The sequence below is a fragment of the Pteropus medius genome, unplaced genomic scaffold (assembly GCF_902729225.1).
Source record: "Pteropus medius unplaced genomic scaffold, Ma_sr-lr_union100, whole genome shotgun sequence".
In the NCBI taxonomy this organism is placed as follows: Eukaryota; Metazoa; Chordata; class Mammalia; order Chiroptera; family Pteropodidae; genus Pteropus; species Pteropus medius.
Window position 1 is genome coordinate 6,165,434 of NW_024348533.1, and position 18,128 is coordinate 6,183,561.

General features: G+C 41.6%; 1 protein-coding gene and 1 pseudogene across 10 annotated transcripts in view; both read right to left on the reverse strand.

The window, feature by feature from the left end:
* LOC120616633 (zinc finger protein 2 homolog) overlaps window positions 1–4,806 on the reverse strand; it is a 51,229-nt gene extending 46,423 nt beyond the window's left edge. For 2 of the 10 annotated variants that reach the window (XM_039880281.1, XM_039880277.1), the window contains exons 1-2: window positions 4,685–4,728; window positions 2,358–2,450 (exon numbers count right to left, since the gene is read on the reverse strand). Coding sequence is in view for 6 of the 10 variants with exons in the window: in XM_039880282.1 (XP_039736216.1) it covers window positions 2,358–2,450; window positions 4,156–4,299 (237 nt within the window). In the remaining 4 variants the exon portion in view is untranslated. Of the gene's footprint in view, window positions 1–2,357; window positions 2,451–2,834; window positions 4,033–4,155; window positions 4,457–4,507; window positions 4,650–4,684 lie in introns of those variants that run through there. The other 8 variants (XM_039880282.1, XM_039880274.1, XM_039880276.1 and 5 more) reach the window with 8 other exon arrangements.
* Window positions 4,807–11,745: 6,939 nt separating this feature from the next.
* Window positions 11,746–16,712, reverse strand: LOC120616673 (protein orai-2-like; annotated as a pseudogene).
* Between the last annotated feature and the right edge of the window lie 1,416 nt (window positions 16,713–18,128).

The following is an 18,128-nucleotide window of genomic DNA, read 5'->3' on the forward strand; positions in this document are numbered from 1 at the left end:
AAAGTTAACTGAATAAAACTTCAAAACGTATTTGTAGCAGATGTTATACACAAACTGAAAAGGAAAATGACAGGAAACAATATTGGCAATTTATGGCAAAGGATTAATATCCACATTATATAAAAGGCTTCTTTTATATATAAACAACCCAATATAAAAGTGGGTAAAAGATGTAAGAAAGGTATTTAAAAAGGCTAGAAGAATGTACATTCATACTTATTTTTGAGGATTTGAGACCAGGGAGTATATCTTATAGCCTTAAATGTTTTTGATAACTATATGCCCAATATTTATATGCAGAAAAAGAAGATAAAATTTAGAGGCAAATACAAGTCATAGTCACATCACTGGCCAACACAGGAAAGATGAAAATAAGAGGAAAGATGAAAAAAAGAAACAGCTCTAACGCTGCACTGACGTGTCCCAAATCAATCACCATACTCTTCAAAACATCATCAACGACAAAGCTGCGAAACTGTTCCAGACTAGGGGAGACTCAGGAGACATGACAGCTAAATGTCAGTTGTGATATGGATTAGATCCTGTCCAGATAAAGGACAATTGTGGCAAAATATGACTAAGATTTGTAATTTGGTACAGTATCGATGTAAGTTTCATCATTTTGATAACTGTATTTTGGTTATGTAGAACAGGGTTTGGTTTTTAGGCTACATATACTGAAATATGCAGAAATTAAATAAGTGGTTGCTGGGGACGGGGAACATGGACGAAAGAGGATGAGGACAACTTCTGGTGATGAAAATGTCCTATAGCTTTGCCGGGGTGGTGGTTATGTTGGTGCATAAATTTGCCAAAACTCAATAAATTATAAACAAAGTGGGTTATTTTTAAAAAAGCTGATTTTACAACTTAACACTTTTTTCACTAAATAAAATAAAATCAAGGTCACTGACAGCCAAACCACAACCTCCATCAATCAAAATCTTATAACTTCTCCCCTTTATACCTTCCCCTCTTCTAGAAACTCCCTTCCTCTAATAACTATTCTTGTGACTTATGCTGCCTTTTATAACTGAGCTTGACAATATCGAGGAGAGAAAGTAGTACACAAAGAAATCGCCAACAGTTAATTCTTGTCTTCATGAAGCCTCCTTAAAACTGGCACCTTTGATAAACAAACAAGTGACATATTTAAGAGAAGCCTAACACATGATCTAATGAATAGAGAACACACCACGAGCCCTTCGGGACTGCAGACAAGGTTAAGTAAGCCTAACCCGACAAAGAAAAATGTAAGGCAAAACATAACTTGAGGTCTCCTGCACCAAGTCTCCCTGATATCTATTTCCTTCTCCAGAGAAGGACCAATTCCAGCTTCTAGTAAAAACTAGCAGGTTCCATTTTAAAGCAATTGGGGCCAAAAAAAACCCTAGATTCCTCATTCAGTATTTTCGCTTCGTGATGTCCTCTAGCTGATGGCCACTGCTTCTTCCTAGAAAAACTCTGCTCATGCCAACCCCCCCAAATTCTTCCAACTCCTCCTCCACCCCAATGCCTGCCACCTCACCAAACATAAACTCCTCCTTCCTGGCACCTGATCCCACACTTTGTATCTGATTCCCTCTCACTACCAGTCAATGCTACTAAACTCTACATCCCAAGCTCTTGGCTGGCATCATGCCTTCAACCTCCCAAGAACAATGCTGGGCAAGTTTTACTTACACCATGTCATTTGCACTTTCCAACAAACCTATGAAGTAGGTATTATTAAATGAAATAAGCCATGTGAAATTCTTAGTGTCAAGGATGTGGCAAACGCTCAGTTCCTCTTGTTATTTCTGTCATCAGCCTGAGGGACTGATGCTTCAGGGAGGTCCAGTCACTTGGCCAAGGCAACGCAGCTCTTAAATGGTAAAGTTGGGGTTTTAACTTGGGGACACCTTGAATCCATTTCAGCATCCCCTCCCATAATCCCTACTCAGCCCTGCTTCCCCTGGCTGCCCTGCTGATCTTCCCCTTCTCCAGGTCTTGGAACACTGACACTCTGGGCACCTATCCTACCTGTTATTATCATCAGACTCACATGCAGTCATCATAACAGCATCTTGTAGAGATGTGACCTTTTCTGCTGCCCTAGAGTCCACAGCCCTGTAAGCACCAGGACCATCTCCACATGATTGTTTTTCCTTTTCTGACCCTTGAACAGCACCAGGAGCTGAATGAGGAAGTGGCCACTGAGAACAGAGTTGAGGGACACTGAGGGGAGCTTTGTGGAAAATAGCCAATATTCAGAGATCTCAAGAGCCCTGTCCTCTTCAGTGAAACCCACACATAATATCAGAGTACAGAGTGAGCGACGAGTTTGAGATTGAAAAATGAGTGGAAAATGAGCTCACCTGAGCTCCCAATGGGAGAGGCCCAGCAGCCATTGCCTGCTCCTTCCTTCCTGTGGAGTTCTTCCCGGGGGTGGGCAGGAAGAAGAGGCAGAGCTGAGAGAAAGAAAGAAGCCATGAGAAAAGCAACTACAGCAACAACAAAAAACAAATTCCTATGGATAAACCAAATAAGAAGGGTACAGTATCAACATGAAGAAACTCTGATTTTTATTTATGAAGTTTATTTTAGTAAGTTTATTTAGATATGTAAAGAAAGATGAACAGAGAGACATACCATATTCCTGGATAGGATGTCACAATAACATCCTAAATTCTCACTTCTTTGAAATGAATTTATAAACTTAACACATTCTCAAGTTATACCAAAGTAATATTTTAAAGTTAATTACAGAAAAGATGGTTTTTTAAAGTTAATTGTGTTGTATAACAGCCAGGAAATTTTTGAAAGGGACTAGAGATGAGCAAAAACTTGCTCACCAACTGTTATGAAGCTATGATGGTGAAGCATGAAGGGCAGAATCATGCATTCACCAGATATACTGTTGACACCTCCTGTGTACCAGGCATCAATCCTGTGGGTGGGAGTGAACACAGCTGCAAACAAAACAGATAAACTCTCTCCTCTCACGGGTGTTCTATTCTAACAGGGGAAAGAGTTAATGGAACAAATTAAAATCCTGCCAACACAAATGGTTCAGAAAAACATTTATATATTAAGAATTCAGAATACAATAAAAGTACATTTCACATCTGTGAAGAGAAGATGAATTATTCAATAACTTGGAACAAGGGCTTACCACTTGGAAAATAAAACTTTGCAGATAACATGAAACTAAAGTACTAGAAGAAAATGTGGATGAACATTTTTGTGATCATAATGTAACAGAAAGCCTAACAATGATGCTAAAGATCTGAACATGAAGGGAAGGTCTTCATGTCTGACCATGTGGAAATATGACATTTCTCCACAGAAAGGAAACACTTGTGTATCAGATAGAAGATTTAAAAACAAAACTCGAATTGCATAAAAATATTCATTAGTATTTAAAATATAAATTTAAACAGCTCTATCATTTTCATCTCTAAGAAAGTTAGAAAATAGTTAACACTCAGGCTTGGTGCAGGTCAACCAGGCTTCCTTACATTGCAAATGTTTATAAGCTACTACTTTTATGGAGAGAGTAAGACAGGAGGTATTAAAAGCCTCATAGGAGGATCCAGAAATTTCATTTGAAGAGATTTACAGAATGAGACAATGCAAACATATATGTAGCCAGGAGACCTATATTGTTCATAACATTGAAAAAAGAACATAAATGCCTAAAGGATTAAATATGGCACAGACATACTTTTCATCACTCACTAAAATAACTTGGCTATTTTTAAAAACTGGTATAAGTAGATGTTTGCAAAATATTACATTTTTTATAAAAGTTTATTCTCCATGTTGATTGAGTGATACTCGTACAGATAAAACTAAAAAAGTCATGGAGCTTAAGATTTACGCACTTTAAACCCCTTACCAAATGTATTTTGTAATTCATTTTTTAAAACAAATAAAAGATACTAATATCCACCCTTAAGAACAAAAAGTTTCTATGTTCAGACACATATACTCGCCGATAAGTTCTCAAATGACTTTTTTTTTCCTTTTTGCTCCTCTGAATTTTTTAGTTATCCAATAGTGAACTTTTTGGTAAGAGAAAAACCTTGCTTGAAAAGAAAAAAAAAAGAAAAAGAAAAGAGAGAGAGAGAAAAAAAAAGACTCCCCAAAGCAGAAAACCTGCACAGGGCTGACCTCTCCATCCTTACGGAGAGATGGATCAAAGGGAACCCCCGCCAGCGCCCCTAGGAATCGGCAAACGCAGAGGGCGCGCACCGATGTGCGGTTTACACAAAGGGCACGTGCTGGAGCCCGGAGACCCCACAGCTGGCCCAGCATCCCCCAAGACAGCCGAGCAGGTTCTGGCGAAAGCCGGCGGCAGGGAGGAACCCAGGGTCTTTCACTGCACCTCGGACCCGGGCTACCGCGTCACCTCCGCCCCGCCCCACCCCCGACTCTCCTGGGACACGGAGTGGAAGGGCGGTGCAGCGACTCTCAGCTCTGGATGTTCACCCTGGCCCGGCGCCTGGGGCGAAGAAAGGTGCACCTGGGACAGGCGGCCCGGAGCGGCGCAGGGGCCCGGAAAACGCGGCCCGATCCCACCCGCCGCCGACTTCGCCTCACGCGGCCGTCCAGGGTTCGTCGTGCCCGAGCCTCCGCCCGGCGCCCGCCCACCCGCCGGGCCCGGCGCGCGCCGCCACCGCTGCCGCGGTCCCGCACTTACCCTCGCCCAGCACGAACAGAAGCAGCCGGTGCGGACGCAGCCCCGCCCGCTGCCTCCTGGAGAAGCCAGACTACATTTCCCACAAGGCCGCGGGGACGCGGCGTGGACGTTGGGGTGCGCAGGCGCAGGCCGACTACTGGGAGACGCGGTTCCAGCCGTGGGTCAGAGGTGGCTCCCTCAACCGCTCTTCTAGGTTGGGTTGCAGCTTGCCAAAGCCGCTGCGGTCGGCGCGGATACCTTACCCCGGCTGTCCTAAAGAAGCCCCTCCTTAGATCCTGTCAGTGCCCCGTGGGGAGGGGAAACGGGGCAGGCAGCCTTGGCAAAGTCTCACTTTCCTCCTCTGAAGTAAAGGGAACCCAGAAGAATCCCTTGCAAAGTTGTCATTCTAGTATTAGACGAGGTGGTAACATACTGGATACACAGCAGGCACTCCATGAGTGGTGGTTACGGTACCCCCCAGCCCTAGCTCGGCGTCAGGTGCTGCTCTATGGGCTTCAAAATTATCACTGCATAGTATGAGAACAAAATCTCCAATTAAATATATGGCCAGAGTTGTTCGTTTCAGCTGGATCTGCTGCTAGAACTTGGAGAAGTACATGACATTTGGGGCGGACCGACATGGTAGCTTAGATTGTAATATTCGGTTTTCTAAAAATAACTGCTAGTTTCCTCTGCCGCTTTCTATTCCTATGACAATAATCCACCCATGACCGAACTTCAGAGAGGTTCCTCTGAGCCCTTTTTTCTTCTAGGCATGGTTCCTGAGCCCCATCGTTGGCCTGTGGAGCCCAGTTTTAGCAAGGATCCTGCTAAATCAGTTTAGGTAGCAACTCCATTCTTAATAGCTGATCAAATTCCTACCCCCCTACTCTTGATGTTTAAATCCTTTAGCAAGAATCCTCTTAGGCTGCTTTGATGCAGGACAGGGCAAATTCCCTGGAGTTGGGGGAAACAAAGCCCTGCACTGAAAGAAGAAGGTTATTTGGTGGAGAGTGTAGAAAAAATTCAACACGCACACCAAAGTTAGAGTCAAAAGGAAAGTTTAATGGAGAAGAGGTAACACTCCACAGAGTGTGGTCTCTTCTCAGAGGTAGGGAGTGAGAGAGCCTAAGAGAGACTCAGAGGGACAGAGAAAATAGCGAGAGACAGGACCGTGAGAGTAAAGGCACTGAGAGTGTCCCCCAGTGTTTGGGGAATCCAGTTTATATGTCATTCTTTAGTTCCTGTGAGTTATAGTTTAAAGACTTTGTTTATCCGTTTCTTTTGATATGAACATACAGTGAGGAAGGGGAAGGGGAAAAGTATGTAATGTGAAAAAGGTAAAATTATGTAGCATGAAAGGCCTGCTGGGAGTTTCAAGCCTTTTATCCTTAGGTTCTCCATGGTTTTAGCCATAGGGAATGAGCAATTTTATTTTGTGTAGGGCAGCCACTTAAAGGCTGTTTTTCCTGTTTCTCCTTCACCTGCAGGTGTCCTTGTGGCCTGGCTGAAGGGATGATCAGCATATTACAGTCTCTGAATGTAGCTTGATTTAACATTTACTTCTCTTTTCTCCTCCCTACATTAAGTTTAGCAAGAATCCCCCAAACTTGCTCTCTGTTTTTGGTAATTTTCCATCAACTGAACCTCTGAATCTGCTTTTTTGCTGTAAAACCCCAGCCATCTTCTGTATTGGGAGTTGAGTACAGTTCTACTTAAGCCTTTCTCCGCTATGGCAGTAATAATGAATAAAAGATGTTTTTACTGCCTTTAGCGCCCAGCTCCGTTTCTCTTTGAGAGACGTCTGAACTATTTCAAACTATTGAAAAGTATGAAAATCTTCATAATTCATTTACTCGAGTTAAAGTAATCCAGATAACACCAAACAAAGTTAAAAATATCTATCACTGCACTAAGACAGATAGCTTGAACCAATTTCTCCAGGATTACAAGGGCATTCTTACATTAGAAATAACATGAACATAATCATCATACCTGTTCTGGGGTTGGAAACATTCCTAATAAAACTCACAACATAGGATGTACAATGTCCAAACAACTAGGCAGAATGTGGTGCAGGGGAGAGGGAGAAGGAAACAAATTAATAAACAGACAAAAAAACCAACAACCCAGAAACAGAAAAATTCAGATAAACAGCAAGTACATAAGAAAATGGCAGCAATTAATCAGTCTGTCAGGAATTACTACATATAAACATGGATTGAACTTTCTACATAAAACAAAAATACTCTCAGAATAGGTTTTTAAAAATTTAGCTATATGCTAAAACATAAGAAAACACAAATCTTGAAAGTAAATAATTGGAAAAAGATAAACCTGGAAAATATTAACCATAGAAATTACTATAGCTACATTTAGATTTTTAAATAGTTATGGCAAAAAATATTACTAGAGATATAGAAGGTAATTAAAAAATTACCTCATGCTAGGCTATAAAGCGGTCTCAATACATTTCAAAGAATTGGTATCATAAAGATCACACTCTTTAGCAATGATGCAATTAAACATTTTTTAAAAGACCAGAAACTTAAAAAAATTGTAGGTAAAGGGAATATTTAGAGATTGGTCTGTTCACACTGACAGATTCTCTCCTTCACCAAACTCTAATCAGGTTACTCCGAGCTCTTATTCAGCTAGGCCTTGACTTTCAGATTCCTGGGTTTATTTCTACATTGTACAATTTTAGCAAGAATTCTGCTAAGCTGTTTTAGCCAGAATCCCACATCCTCCATGTCTGATCACCCTCGCTATCTGGTTCCTCATCTTCCATCATCCACCTACAGTTTTGTAACAAGTGTCATGAACTTTTTCCTTAACAGGTAGGATATTTTTTCCTTTAATAACATATTAAATTTTGTTCCCTTCCAAAACCCAGTAGAACCAAATGTAAGGAATTATTTGAAAAGTCGACTCACAAGGTCAGGAAAAAACAGGTAAGGACACACCAGCAACAACATTTTGGACCTGGAAAGTAGATGGATGTTATTTTCTCCGCAAACTTTAAAAATGCCAAATTCCCAGATACATGTAAGGAAAGCTGAGAGCCAATGTGATCTTATATTCCAGAAATCTCATAAGTACAACAGTGATAATACCAGATACTTCTGGAATAGGGACTGAGGTGGTGAGTGGGACTAAAACAAAAAGGATAAAGAAGACAAGCGAAAACTGTTTGAGACATATCTTTAGACCTCCTTTTGCAATCAACATTATAGGCAATTTCTTTTCCCCCAGGATAGTACAAATGTAGATAGATAGCTAGTCTCTGGAGAAAAGAGAGGGAAGAAGGAAGTAAGACAGAGGCCAGCCACATGGTAGGAGGTTGAAGCTTTAAAATGTCAACAAAACGTCACTTCCACCAATTAAATACCACTAGGAGTCCCCAATCTGAAGGGAGAGACTTTATTTAAGTGAAACAGCTCAAGTGAAGCAGCCCAAGTACTGCGCTCAAGCCTGGGAAATGCAGCCAAAAGTTCACTCCACTAAGACAAAGAGAAGTTCCAGCAACTGGTCCCTGATTATTCCACTTCTATGCAAATGAGGACTCCAAATCCATACAATTTGATTGGTCCAAATTGCACTGTCCTGACTGGCCATGGCCACACATTCTCATTGGTTGTGGAGCTGTTCTGATTGGTGGTAAAGATGCAAATAAGAGTATAGCTGTGAAACTCCAATTGGACAGGGAAATTCTAAGTTTTATTAGTAGAAATATGAAAAGTGCATGTGAGAAGCCTTATAAACAATGGCTTCTAGATTCTGGTTATGAATTGGGGCCTCACTAAGCACAAGTAGTCTTTCTTAGCAGGTATATTCTTTCTTGGGGTTGACATTATCACCCTTCTGATCAAAACCTGTCAACAGACAGCATTGATGATCTATCAGGTTAGTTTGTCCACGTCAGTGCTAAAGTGGTTTGGCTTCCTGCTCCAGGTCCATCTAGTCCCTCAGTGAGACTTCTGTAGTTGGGCATTAGCAGTGGAGTAACTAGGCCATTTGCTCACAAGAGGTATCTCAGGTGCCTGCAAAATTTGCAGCTTCTTGCTAAATAGCCAAAACAATTTGGGAAGGGTTTAAAAGCAAAATGGTTAAGATTTCATTTTTTTATGGCCGAGTAATATTCCATTGTAGATATGTACCACATCTTCTTTATCAAATCATCTATTGATAGGCACTTAGATTTCTTTCATATGTTGGCTATTGTAAATAATGCTGCATTGAACATAGGGGTTCATATATCTTTTCAGTATGTACCTGAAGAAATCCAACACCATTTATTGAAGAGACCACGTTTTCCCCATTGTATATTCTTGATCCTTTGTCACAAATTAATTGACCATATAAGTATAGGTTTATTTCTGGGCTCTCTATTCCATTCCGTTGATCTATGTTTCTGTGTTTATGACAACACTAGGCTGTTTTGAATACTATATATTGTAAAAGAATAAAGACAAAGACTTTCAATCAAACTTTAGTCAAGTTCCTCTGAGCCCTCTTGTTATCAAGGTTTCAGCCTTGACCGCTGTCCTTTATTTGACTTGTCCAGCCCAATCTTGGCAAAGAATCCTGCTGTCTTCCCTCACCCTTGATATTTGATCAACTTTGATGTCTGCTCAAGTTCCTTATTGCTTTTGATGTACACGTCTTCCCAGCCTTTAGCAAGAATCTCAATAGGTCGGTTTATCAAAAACCACCCTACCCCAATGTCACCTTTTAGTAATTTCCCACCCATTGACACCCTCTCCTTAGCTATAAATCTCCAGCTGTGTTTGGCATATTTAAATCTCTTTCCACTATTGTAATACTCCCATTGCAGTAGTCTGAAATAAAGTTTCTCTTGCTATTTTAAGAAGTGTCTGAATAATTTTTTTGTAGCAGTAACCATTATCCTGGCTTCTGATACCAAAGATTAATTTTGCTTCTTTGTAAACACCACATAACTGAAATTACCTTGTATATACTGTTTATGTCTGACTTCTTTCATTCACCATTCCTTCTGAGAAATTCATTCATGTGTTTCTATGTAGCAATAATTATTCCGATTGTATCTTAATGCAGACATTTCACTAATACTGTACCATTTGATGTCTATTGGGGAGTTTTGGATTTGGAGCCATTATAAATAGAAATATTGGGAGCATTATTGCTTATGTTTTTAGGTGAATATATAAGAATGTTTCTATTAGATGTATATTCAGGAGTGTAATGGCTGGGTCCCAGCTACGCACATATTCAGGTTTTTAGTAGATACTGCCATATAGTTCCCAAAGTGGATGTAGCAATTGATACTTCCACCACCAGTGTATGAGCGTTCTTGTTAGTCAAAATGCTCACCAATACTTAAAAACATGTGCTTATTAATCTTAACTATTCTGATAGGTTGTTTGCTACACTTACCATTTTTTAATGAGAACAATTAAGATGTGCTGTCTTATTGTATTGCAAGCATACAAGACAGTATTGCTAACTGTAGTCACCTTGCTGTACATTAGACCCCCAGAGCTCATTCATCTTGCAGAACTGAAACTTTGTACCTTTTGACCAACAGTCTCAGAATTTCAGTTTAGCAATCTGATATGTTTCGATGTATATAGTCAGATGATAGTTTCACATATCCTATGGCACTGTGATTTTTTTAAAAGCGATTCATGCCTTTTTTATTCGGTTCAATCCAGGGTAATTGTTTTAAAAATCTGCATATACCACACGTGACCCACACAGCATCCTGCATCATGAATTAACCAGCACAAGACAGGTAGGTACTGCAGACAAGCCTCCATCCACTCAGGTTTATGTGGCTTTGTTCTCTATACACCTTCCTGGGAGACTAAAATACATTCTGTCTCTGCAGTTTCTAAAATAGAAACACTTGAGTTTTGAAACTTCTGATCAGGCATTAAATGGTGACTGTATTCCACTTCACAAGGGCCACAAGCATGGCAGATGTACGTTTCATGAGCACCAGGAAGGCTCTGCTCATGAGGGGAGCACTCTGTGAGGGCCCACCTTCCTGTAGTTGTTCCACATCATAAGCAGGACCTACATTTGGCTTGAGCTTGCCCTTGGTGCCACCACCTACGCACCAGGCCAGGTCCACGACCTTGTCTAGACAGGAAGTCCGCGAGGCTGGCCCTCCTGCAGCAGGTAGATGGGCGGGCTCTGCCACACAAGCAAGTGCCCCTGGCCTTCTGTCGCTACAGCCCGGAAGGGCAGCCGACTCAGGCTTAGAGGGCATTCTGGGGCAAGAGATGGAGGCCTCTGGACTGTGGGCCCTTCTCAACCTGGTGGCCTCACCGGGTCAGTGTGTCCAGGGCCCCAGGTTGTCTGGGAAGAAAAAATTTGAGCCCGTGAGCTTCAGAGCGCCCCTCAGTTCACAGCATCTGACACGGGATGCCCACACACATGCCTCCCGGACCTGCCAGGCAGGCCTCCACCCTTGGGAGCCTCCTCCAGGCCCAGACAAGTCTACGGCCTCCTGGGGTACCAGCCACACCTGCTGGGCGGACATGTACCTCAGGCTTCCGCCTTCCCCACAAGCCAGGCCGCCCCTCTCACTGCAGGGCAGGATAGGGAAGCACCAGACCCAGGTGTAATCCTGTGCCCCATCTAAGCGGCATGGTCTCCGTCTAATTACAACAGGCTGGTACCATCAGGTGTGCCACCTCAGGTGTCTCCAGCGCTCCTCTGAACTCCGCGCCCTATCCTGACTCTCCTGCATCCGCAGGCTCCCTGCACCGCTGGCCACTGGCCGCTGGTTCCACATCTCTGAGGGGACCACAGGGCTCGAGCCCTGTCTCCTGTTCCAGGAAGTCCCCAGGGCCAAGGACTCGGCCTTTCTTTGCCCGAAGCTCTTAGCAACAGAGTCGTTTAACTCTGCTGATCTAAAGATTTCCATCTTCTGAGGGGAAATGATCCAGGTTTCACAGCAGTAAAACAGGAATGATCCGTTGATCTTGAATTATCTGGCAGTGTCTAGGCAGTCTCGTGAGCAACTTGCAGCTTTGAACTTGCCGCAGACGCGCGCTATTTCTGTTCTGCTCCCAGGCCCCTGGGAGCCGCCTTCACACGACCTGCAGGCGGCGCTCGTGCTCCTCCAGCTGCAGCTGGAGCTTATGCAGCTACTGGATGTCGCGGTTCTGTGCTCAGTTTCGTGGCGCACCAGCCCGCGGTAGAAGCGGATGGTGAAGACCACAAAGACGAGCCCCAGTACGATGGTGGACACGACAGTGGCCTGCCAGCCGATGGGGCCGCGGAGGCTGGGTGCAGGGCCCGACTGGTGGCGCGCGTCCACATGCAGAACTCGATCCCGCGGCAGAGCAGCAAGACCTCGGCCAAAAGAGTAGGATGCGGAGAGCGGTAGAGAAGGCCCAGGCCCGCTCTGCGCAGGGTGCGTGCGCTCCTGCGGTGGCTCTGGGTGCGGTGGCGGTGGCGGGTGTTGCTCGCGGACTCCCATGTTGGGCAGGAAGCACGCGCCGATGAGCTAGGTGAAGAGGTGCCCGGCCGCCTGTACTGTGGTGCAGGCGCTGAAGGCGACGAGCACCGGCGGTGGGTACTGCGTCTCCAGCTGCGCCTCCTCCACGGCCACCACGCGAAACCTGAGAGGAAGGCAGAGGTGCGGCTGGAAGCCTTCAGCTTTGCTCTGTCCAGGCAGAGCGTTTCTCCAGCGGAGGGCCCGCCTGGATACGTGGCTGGAGCTGACCAAGTCCAGGTAGCTGTAGGCGACCGGGTCCCTGTAACCTATGCCCTGGTGGCCGGGCTCCGAGCAGGCGGGAGTGGAGGGATCCACAGGCACGGTGAGCTCCGCATTCGAGATGGGAGCCCGGCGAGGGCTCTGCCTGCCCGGCCCCGCTACCGTGGCGGTGGCCCTGTGGCACTGTTGGAACCACCAGCGCGACCCGCTCTCTCCTTCCGCAGGTGCCGCGGGTTCTCCCTCCCACCTCCCCCGCCCCCAGCTCTGCCGCCGCCAGCTGCCCCACCCCCACAAAATGCGATTTTAATTTGCATTTCCCTGATAAAGTTAAGCTCATTTAAAAACTTAATGGCTATTTGAATATCCTCTTCTGTAAAGTGTCCAAGTCTTTTAGCCTTTTTCTAATTGAGCCTAATGAGACTTTTTTTTACTGATTAGTTGGAGAGCTATATATGATATGGTGAATATAAGTCCTTGGTTGAATATATGTACTGCAAACATTTCCATTTTGTAGCTTGCCCTTTTACTCCATTAATGATGTCTTTTGATGCATGGAAGTTTTAAACTTTAACGTAATACAGGTACCAATTTAACCTTTTATGTTGCACATTGTATGTCCTGTTTAAGACATCTTTGCACGTGATCATGAAGGTATTCCATGCCAAACTTTGTTTCATCATACACATTTACATCTACAATACATCAGAGCTGGTTTTTGTGTATATAGTGTGAGGCAGAAACAAGATTAACTTCCCCCCAAATCCAAGTTACCCAACGTTGTTTATTGAAAAAAAAAAGTAAATAACACCATATCAGTGTAGCCATTGTTATAACTCAGGTGACTGTATGTGTGTAATATTATCTGGTAGTATAAGTCTTCCAGCTTCGTTCTTCAGCAACATAATTTTGATGATTCTTACCTGACTACTTTTGAGTAGATGGGAACACATCACGCTGCAGGAATTCTTGTAGCAACCCATGTCATGTTCACCTTTCATTATTTTCTGATATTTTAAACCAAGTTCATATATTTATCATGAAAATGAACACACTGCACGTTTACCAACCCAAAAAGAGACTGCTAGCAATAGAGTTGTAATTTGGGCTGTTGCTTTTTTGCATAATTTGTGGTAAGGAATTCTTGATTAGACAGATGGACATATGGTCAGGCAAATAGTTGTTCTGACAGATAGATGTGCAGACAAATGGACAGATGTTAATACAGACAGACATGTTCAGATGGATGTCTGGACAGATGGACAGAAGTTCATGGAGATAGATGGTTGTTCAGACATTCACATAAACAGACCTTTAAGCAGATGGTTAGACATTCAGAAGACATTCAGACAGACATGTTCTGATAGACAGGAGTGTGCCAGACACTTTCTAACACATGAACTCTTAGATCCATGGGTATTCAGACAGATGGGCAGATGTTTATACAGATGGACTTTTCAAATGGGAACCATTCAGACAGACATATGTTCAGACAGGCATTCAGGCAGATGAATAGACATTCACAAAGTTGGACATTGACAGATAAACAGGTGTTCAGACAGACATGTTCCAACAGATGGATGGTCTGAAAGACAGGTGTCCAGAAAGATGGATGTCGGGATAGAGACATTAGTGTGATGGACATCTGGACAGATGAACACTCCAAAAAATGAGCATTCTAACAAATGTATGTTATGACACATAGTTCACAGCAGAACAAACATAAAGACAGACATGTTCAGGAGGATTGTCATTTGGACACACAAACAGATGGACATATGGACATTTGGAAAGACAAAGATGAACTTTCAAACAAACAGACCTGTGGACAGATGGACAGACATTCAAACAGGTGGGCATTTGGACTGATACGCCTTCCAACACATGAGTATAAAGCCAAGTGGACATTCCCACAGACGGGTGTTAGCACAGGTGGATGATTCAACAGATGGATGTTTAGACATATGAACAGATGGTCAGACAGACTAATATTCAAACAGATAGACAGGTTAACATAGACATTTGGACAGACCTTCAGACAGATGATGTAAGACTCTTAAACCATCAGGTACATTGATGTTAAGATAGATGTTCGGACAGACAGGTATTCAGACAAATGGATGGAGTTACAGACAGACAGAGACATTTCAGAAGTTGGGCATTCCAACACATGGGTGTTCCAACACACAGACATTCAGCCAGACAGTCGGAAAGAAGGATGTGTGTTTAGATCAACAGATATTCAGACAGATGGACAAAATATCCACATATCAGGGTGCAGATAGGCACCCTGATATGTGGATACTTTGACACATAGATATCTGGATACATAAGCACTCAAGCAAGACCTATGTTCAGACCAGATATCTCAACAAATAGATATTCCAACAGATGGTTGTTCAGACACAGATGGACAATATTCAGATGAATGTTCTGTAGTCTCAGACAGCATTCAAGGACTAATAACCTAGTTCTAGCTAACATTTCCACTATTATTTTTTATTTTGCCCTTTCAGGAGCCCTCTACATCAGCAAAGTTGGTTTTCCTACTGGTCCCTACAGATGCTGTATTCGCTCTCCCTCTGAGCCTTTTGCTCCTGTGGTCCTTGCCTTCTTCTTCCTCTCTAGGTATCATGATTCCATCCATTCTTCAGATTTGGATGATAAACAATTCTCTCAGGTCTTAGAACACAACCTTGGGCACTTCATCAGGCTTCTATTCATTAAGAAAGAAATCTGATCTTATACACACATATATGATGATACATCATAATGAAGTAGGATTCATTTCAGGAACACAACATTGGTTAAAAATTCAATGTAATTCCATTAAAAGCATGAAGAGAAAAACAATAATATCTTTCAGTCAGTGAAGAAAATGAATGACAAAATACTACTCCCATTTATGATAACAAATCACAGCACACTAGGAATACAAAAAAATAGTCCCTTTATTGATAACAGATATCCGCAAACAAATTAAAGCTAACATACTAAATGGTGAAAAACTGAATGCTACCGTTTGTATTCAACATTGTACTGGCCTGTGCTATATAGTATTATAATGTATGAAAAAAATTTAAAGGTATTACAAATAGAAAAGACAAAAATTAAAATAGCCATTGTTTACAGATGATTGTTTATGCAGAACATCCAAAAGAATCTACACACAAGCCATTAGAAAACAATGAATTTAGCAAGGGTAGTGGATGTGAGGTCAATATATAAAAATTAATTGTGCTTCTATGTACTAGTAACAAATAATTGGAAAATAAAGTTTAAACATACTATTAACAATAGTACAGTGAGTACACCATGTCCTCTCGTGCCTCCTCTTATGTGAACATTTGCTGAAGTCCTACATTTATTTCCAGTCTCTGTTCAGGCTTATCATTCTTTTAAAGCATTCTTTCTTCCTAAGTAATTTTTAAACTTCAATTCACCAGAAAATTATTTCCTTAAAAACAAAAAGTAAAGTAGATATCAAACATATAAAACTGATAAACATGGAGCTTTATTACTGAAACAAGAATATGGAGTGAACTCAGAGCCATGATTTCCTAAAGATCTCCAAAGCTCAGGTTGAAACTCATTAATTTAACATTTTGAAACACTTAAAGATACAGAAATTGCTACTAAAATCAACATCTTTTAAAAATGAGATTTTTTTCCTGCTTTACAGACAATAAGTAGGCAGAAATTCCTTCACCTCCAAATCAAACAGAAACTTACTTGCAGTCCCATCTTTTTATAGGCTTTTCCCTCCAGCCTAAGGTGAACCCCCGCCCCCTACCCCCCAGCTCTATTCCCTCAAAACATCTCACAAAAATTGTTCCACTCAATGATCCCTTCTTAATTCACCCTCAACATGCATATATATATATTGATCCAATCATTAATATAGAAATACTCCTTAAATTATTTTCTTCTAAATCAGATCTCTTTCCTTCCCTTCATTTAAACTTCTCAAAACATAATCTAAAACAGACTACTAGTTTTCACCTTCCTATTAATAATCTAATCTAGAATAATCTGGATTCTGTTCACTGAAATTGAACTGAAATTGTTTTTACCAATTTCTTACCATATTTTCCTAGTTACTAATTCCAACTTACTCTCTGTATTACTGGCACCTGACACTACTGACCGTTTGATAGGTGAATTTTCACTCACATAAAATCTTTAAATTTATTCCATAAATTTCAGAATCAGACTAATTTCTCTTTGGGGCTTACTGATATCAATGGGCCCAGCTGTAGGGCCCATTCCTTTTCATGTTAGTTTAAATCCTTTTCTTCCACCAACTCCTTACATGTTGATGTTTTCCTGGGTTTTATCCATGATGCCTTTATTTCTCATTCTAATCTGTACACTCTGCTGGCCAATTTCATGTACCATGGTTTTGACTACCAACTATATTTTAATTACCCCTAATTCTAGTCTTCTGGCTCACATTTAATTTCTAAATCTGTATGAGCCATTTAACATGTATAAAACCAAACTCGTTCATCCTCTATATTGTTTATTTAGTGCACAGCAGTGCCACACATCCAGTTAACCAGGCAGAAGCCTACCATTCTTCTCAACTCACCTCTCCCAATTATTTGATTGCCACGCCCTATCTAATTTACCACATTAATATTTATCACATATTCTTCACTCCACTGCCCCGCTTGAGTTTAGAGCCTTGTTCACTCATCATTCAAATTACTATAACAGCCCACGTGGTCTGTTCAGCTGTCTTCAACCTCCTAAATTCATTCTTTACACATTATTGTCAGAACGATGTCGCTCATATGAAATCTTTCAATGGTTCCATAAATTTCAGAATCAAAGTCAAACTATTTAGAATGACAAATGAAACCTTTGACTTTTTTGGCCTCTGCCTTCTCAAGCTTTGACAAATTATTATCATTACTTAATAGATGTTCTACAAACATGCCATGCTGTCACCCATCTGTACCTCTGTATATGTGGTTCCCTCTCTTTGAAGTAATCGTCTCACTCTGGAGAATTTGTATTATCCTTCCAAAAATGGGCCAGACATCACTGTTTCTGGGGCACTAACTCTGGTCTCTCCAAGTTCCTTTGGTTATGCCCCTTTCCTTCTGTCCGCATCCTGTGTAAATCTCCACAACATGCATGTTCTGTAACATAGTATCATCAGAATATCTATTTCCTTGAGAAATGCTTTAACACACTGTACTCTGCTTACACAGATGTTATTCCCTTCAACCTTATCCTCTTGACCCCCTAATTCATGACTTCCTGAAGACAGGGCCCAGTTTCTTATGTACAATTTACGGTGCCTGGGAGAGTACCTCGTTCAAACCTGGGGTTAAACATTTACTGAGTAAACCAGTTCCACATTTTAGAATTATTCCCCTTCTTTCATTTTCCTTTGCAATCTGAAAACTATACAAACTCAAATTAGGAAAACATGCTTTTATTTCATGAAAATGATTCCTTTTCAAAACTTTGCCACAGGTGATAGGATCTTTAAACTATTTCTTAGGCTTAGGATTTTTTTTGCAGCCAAATAAAAAAATATTAATAGTTTTAACCTTGAATGGATGGCCTAATCAAACTATACTTTTTTCTACTTAAATTATCTAACATGTTGTTAAAAACATAAAAGCCACAATAGATATGACTTAGAGGCAATGAAGAAAAATAATTCTGAGAACAAAATTAGAAATTGTAAAAATTTTAAGAGACTGCTAGGTATAGTTTGGAAGTAACTAGAAAAATAAAGGA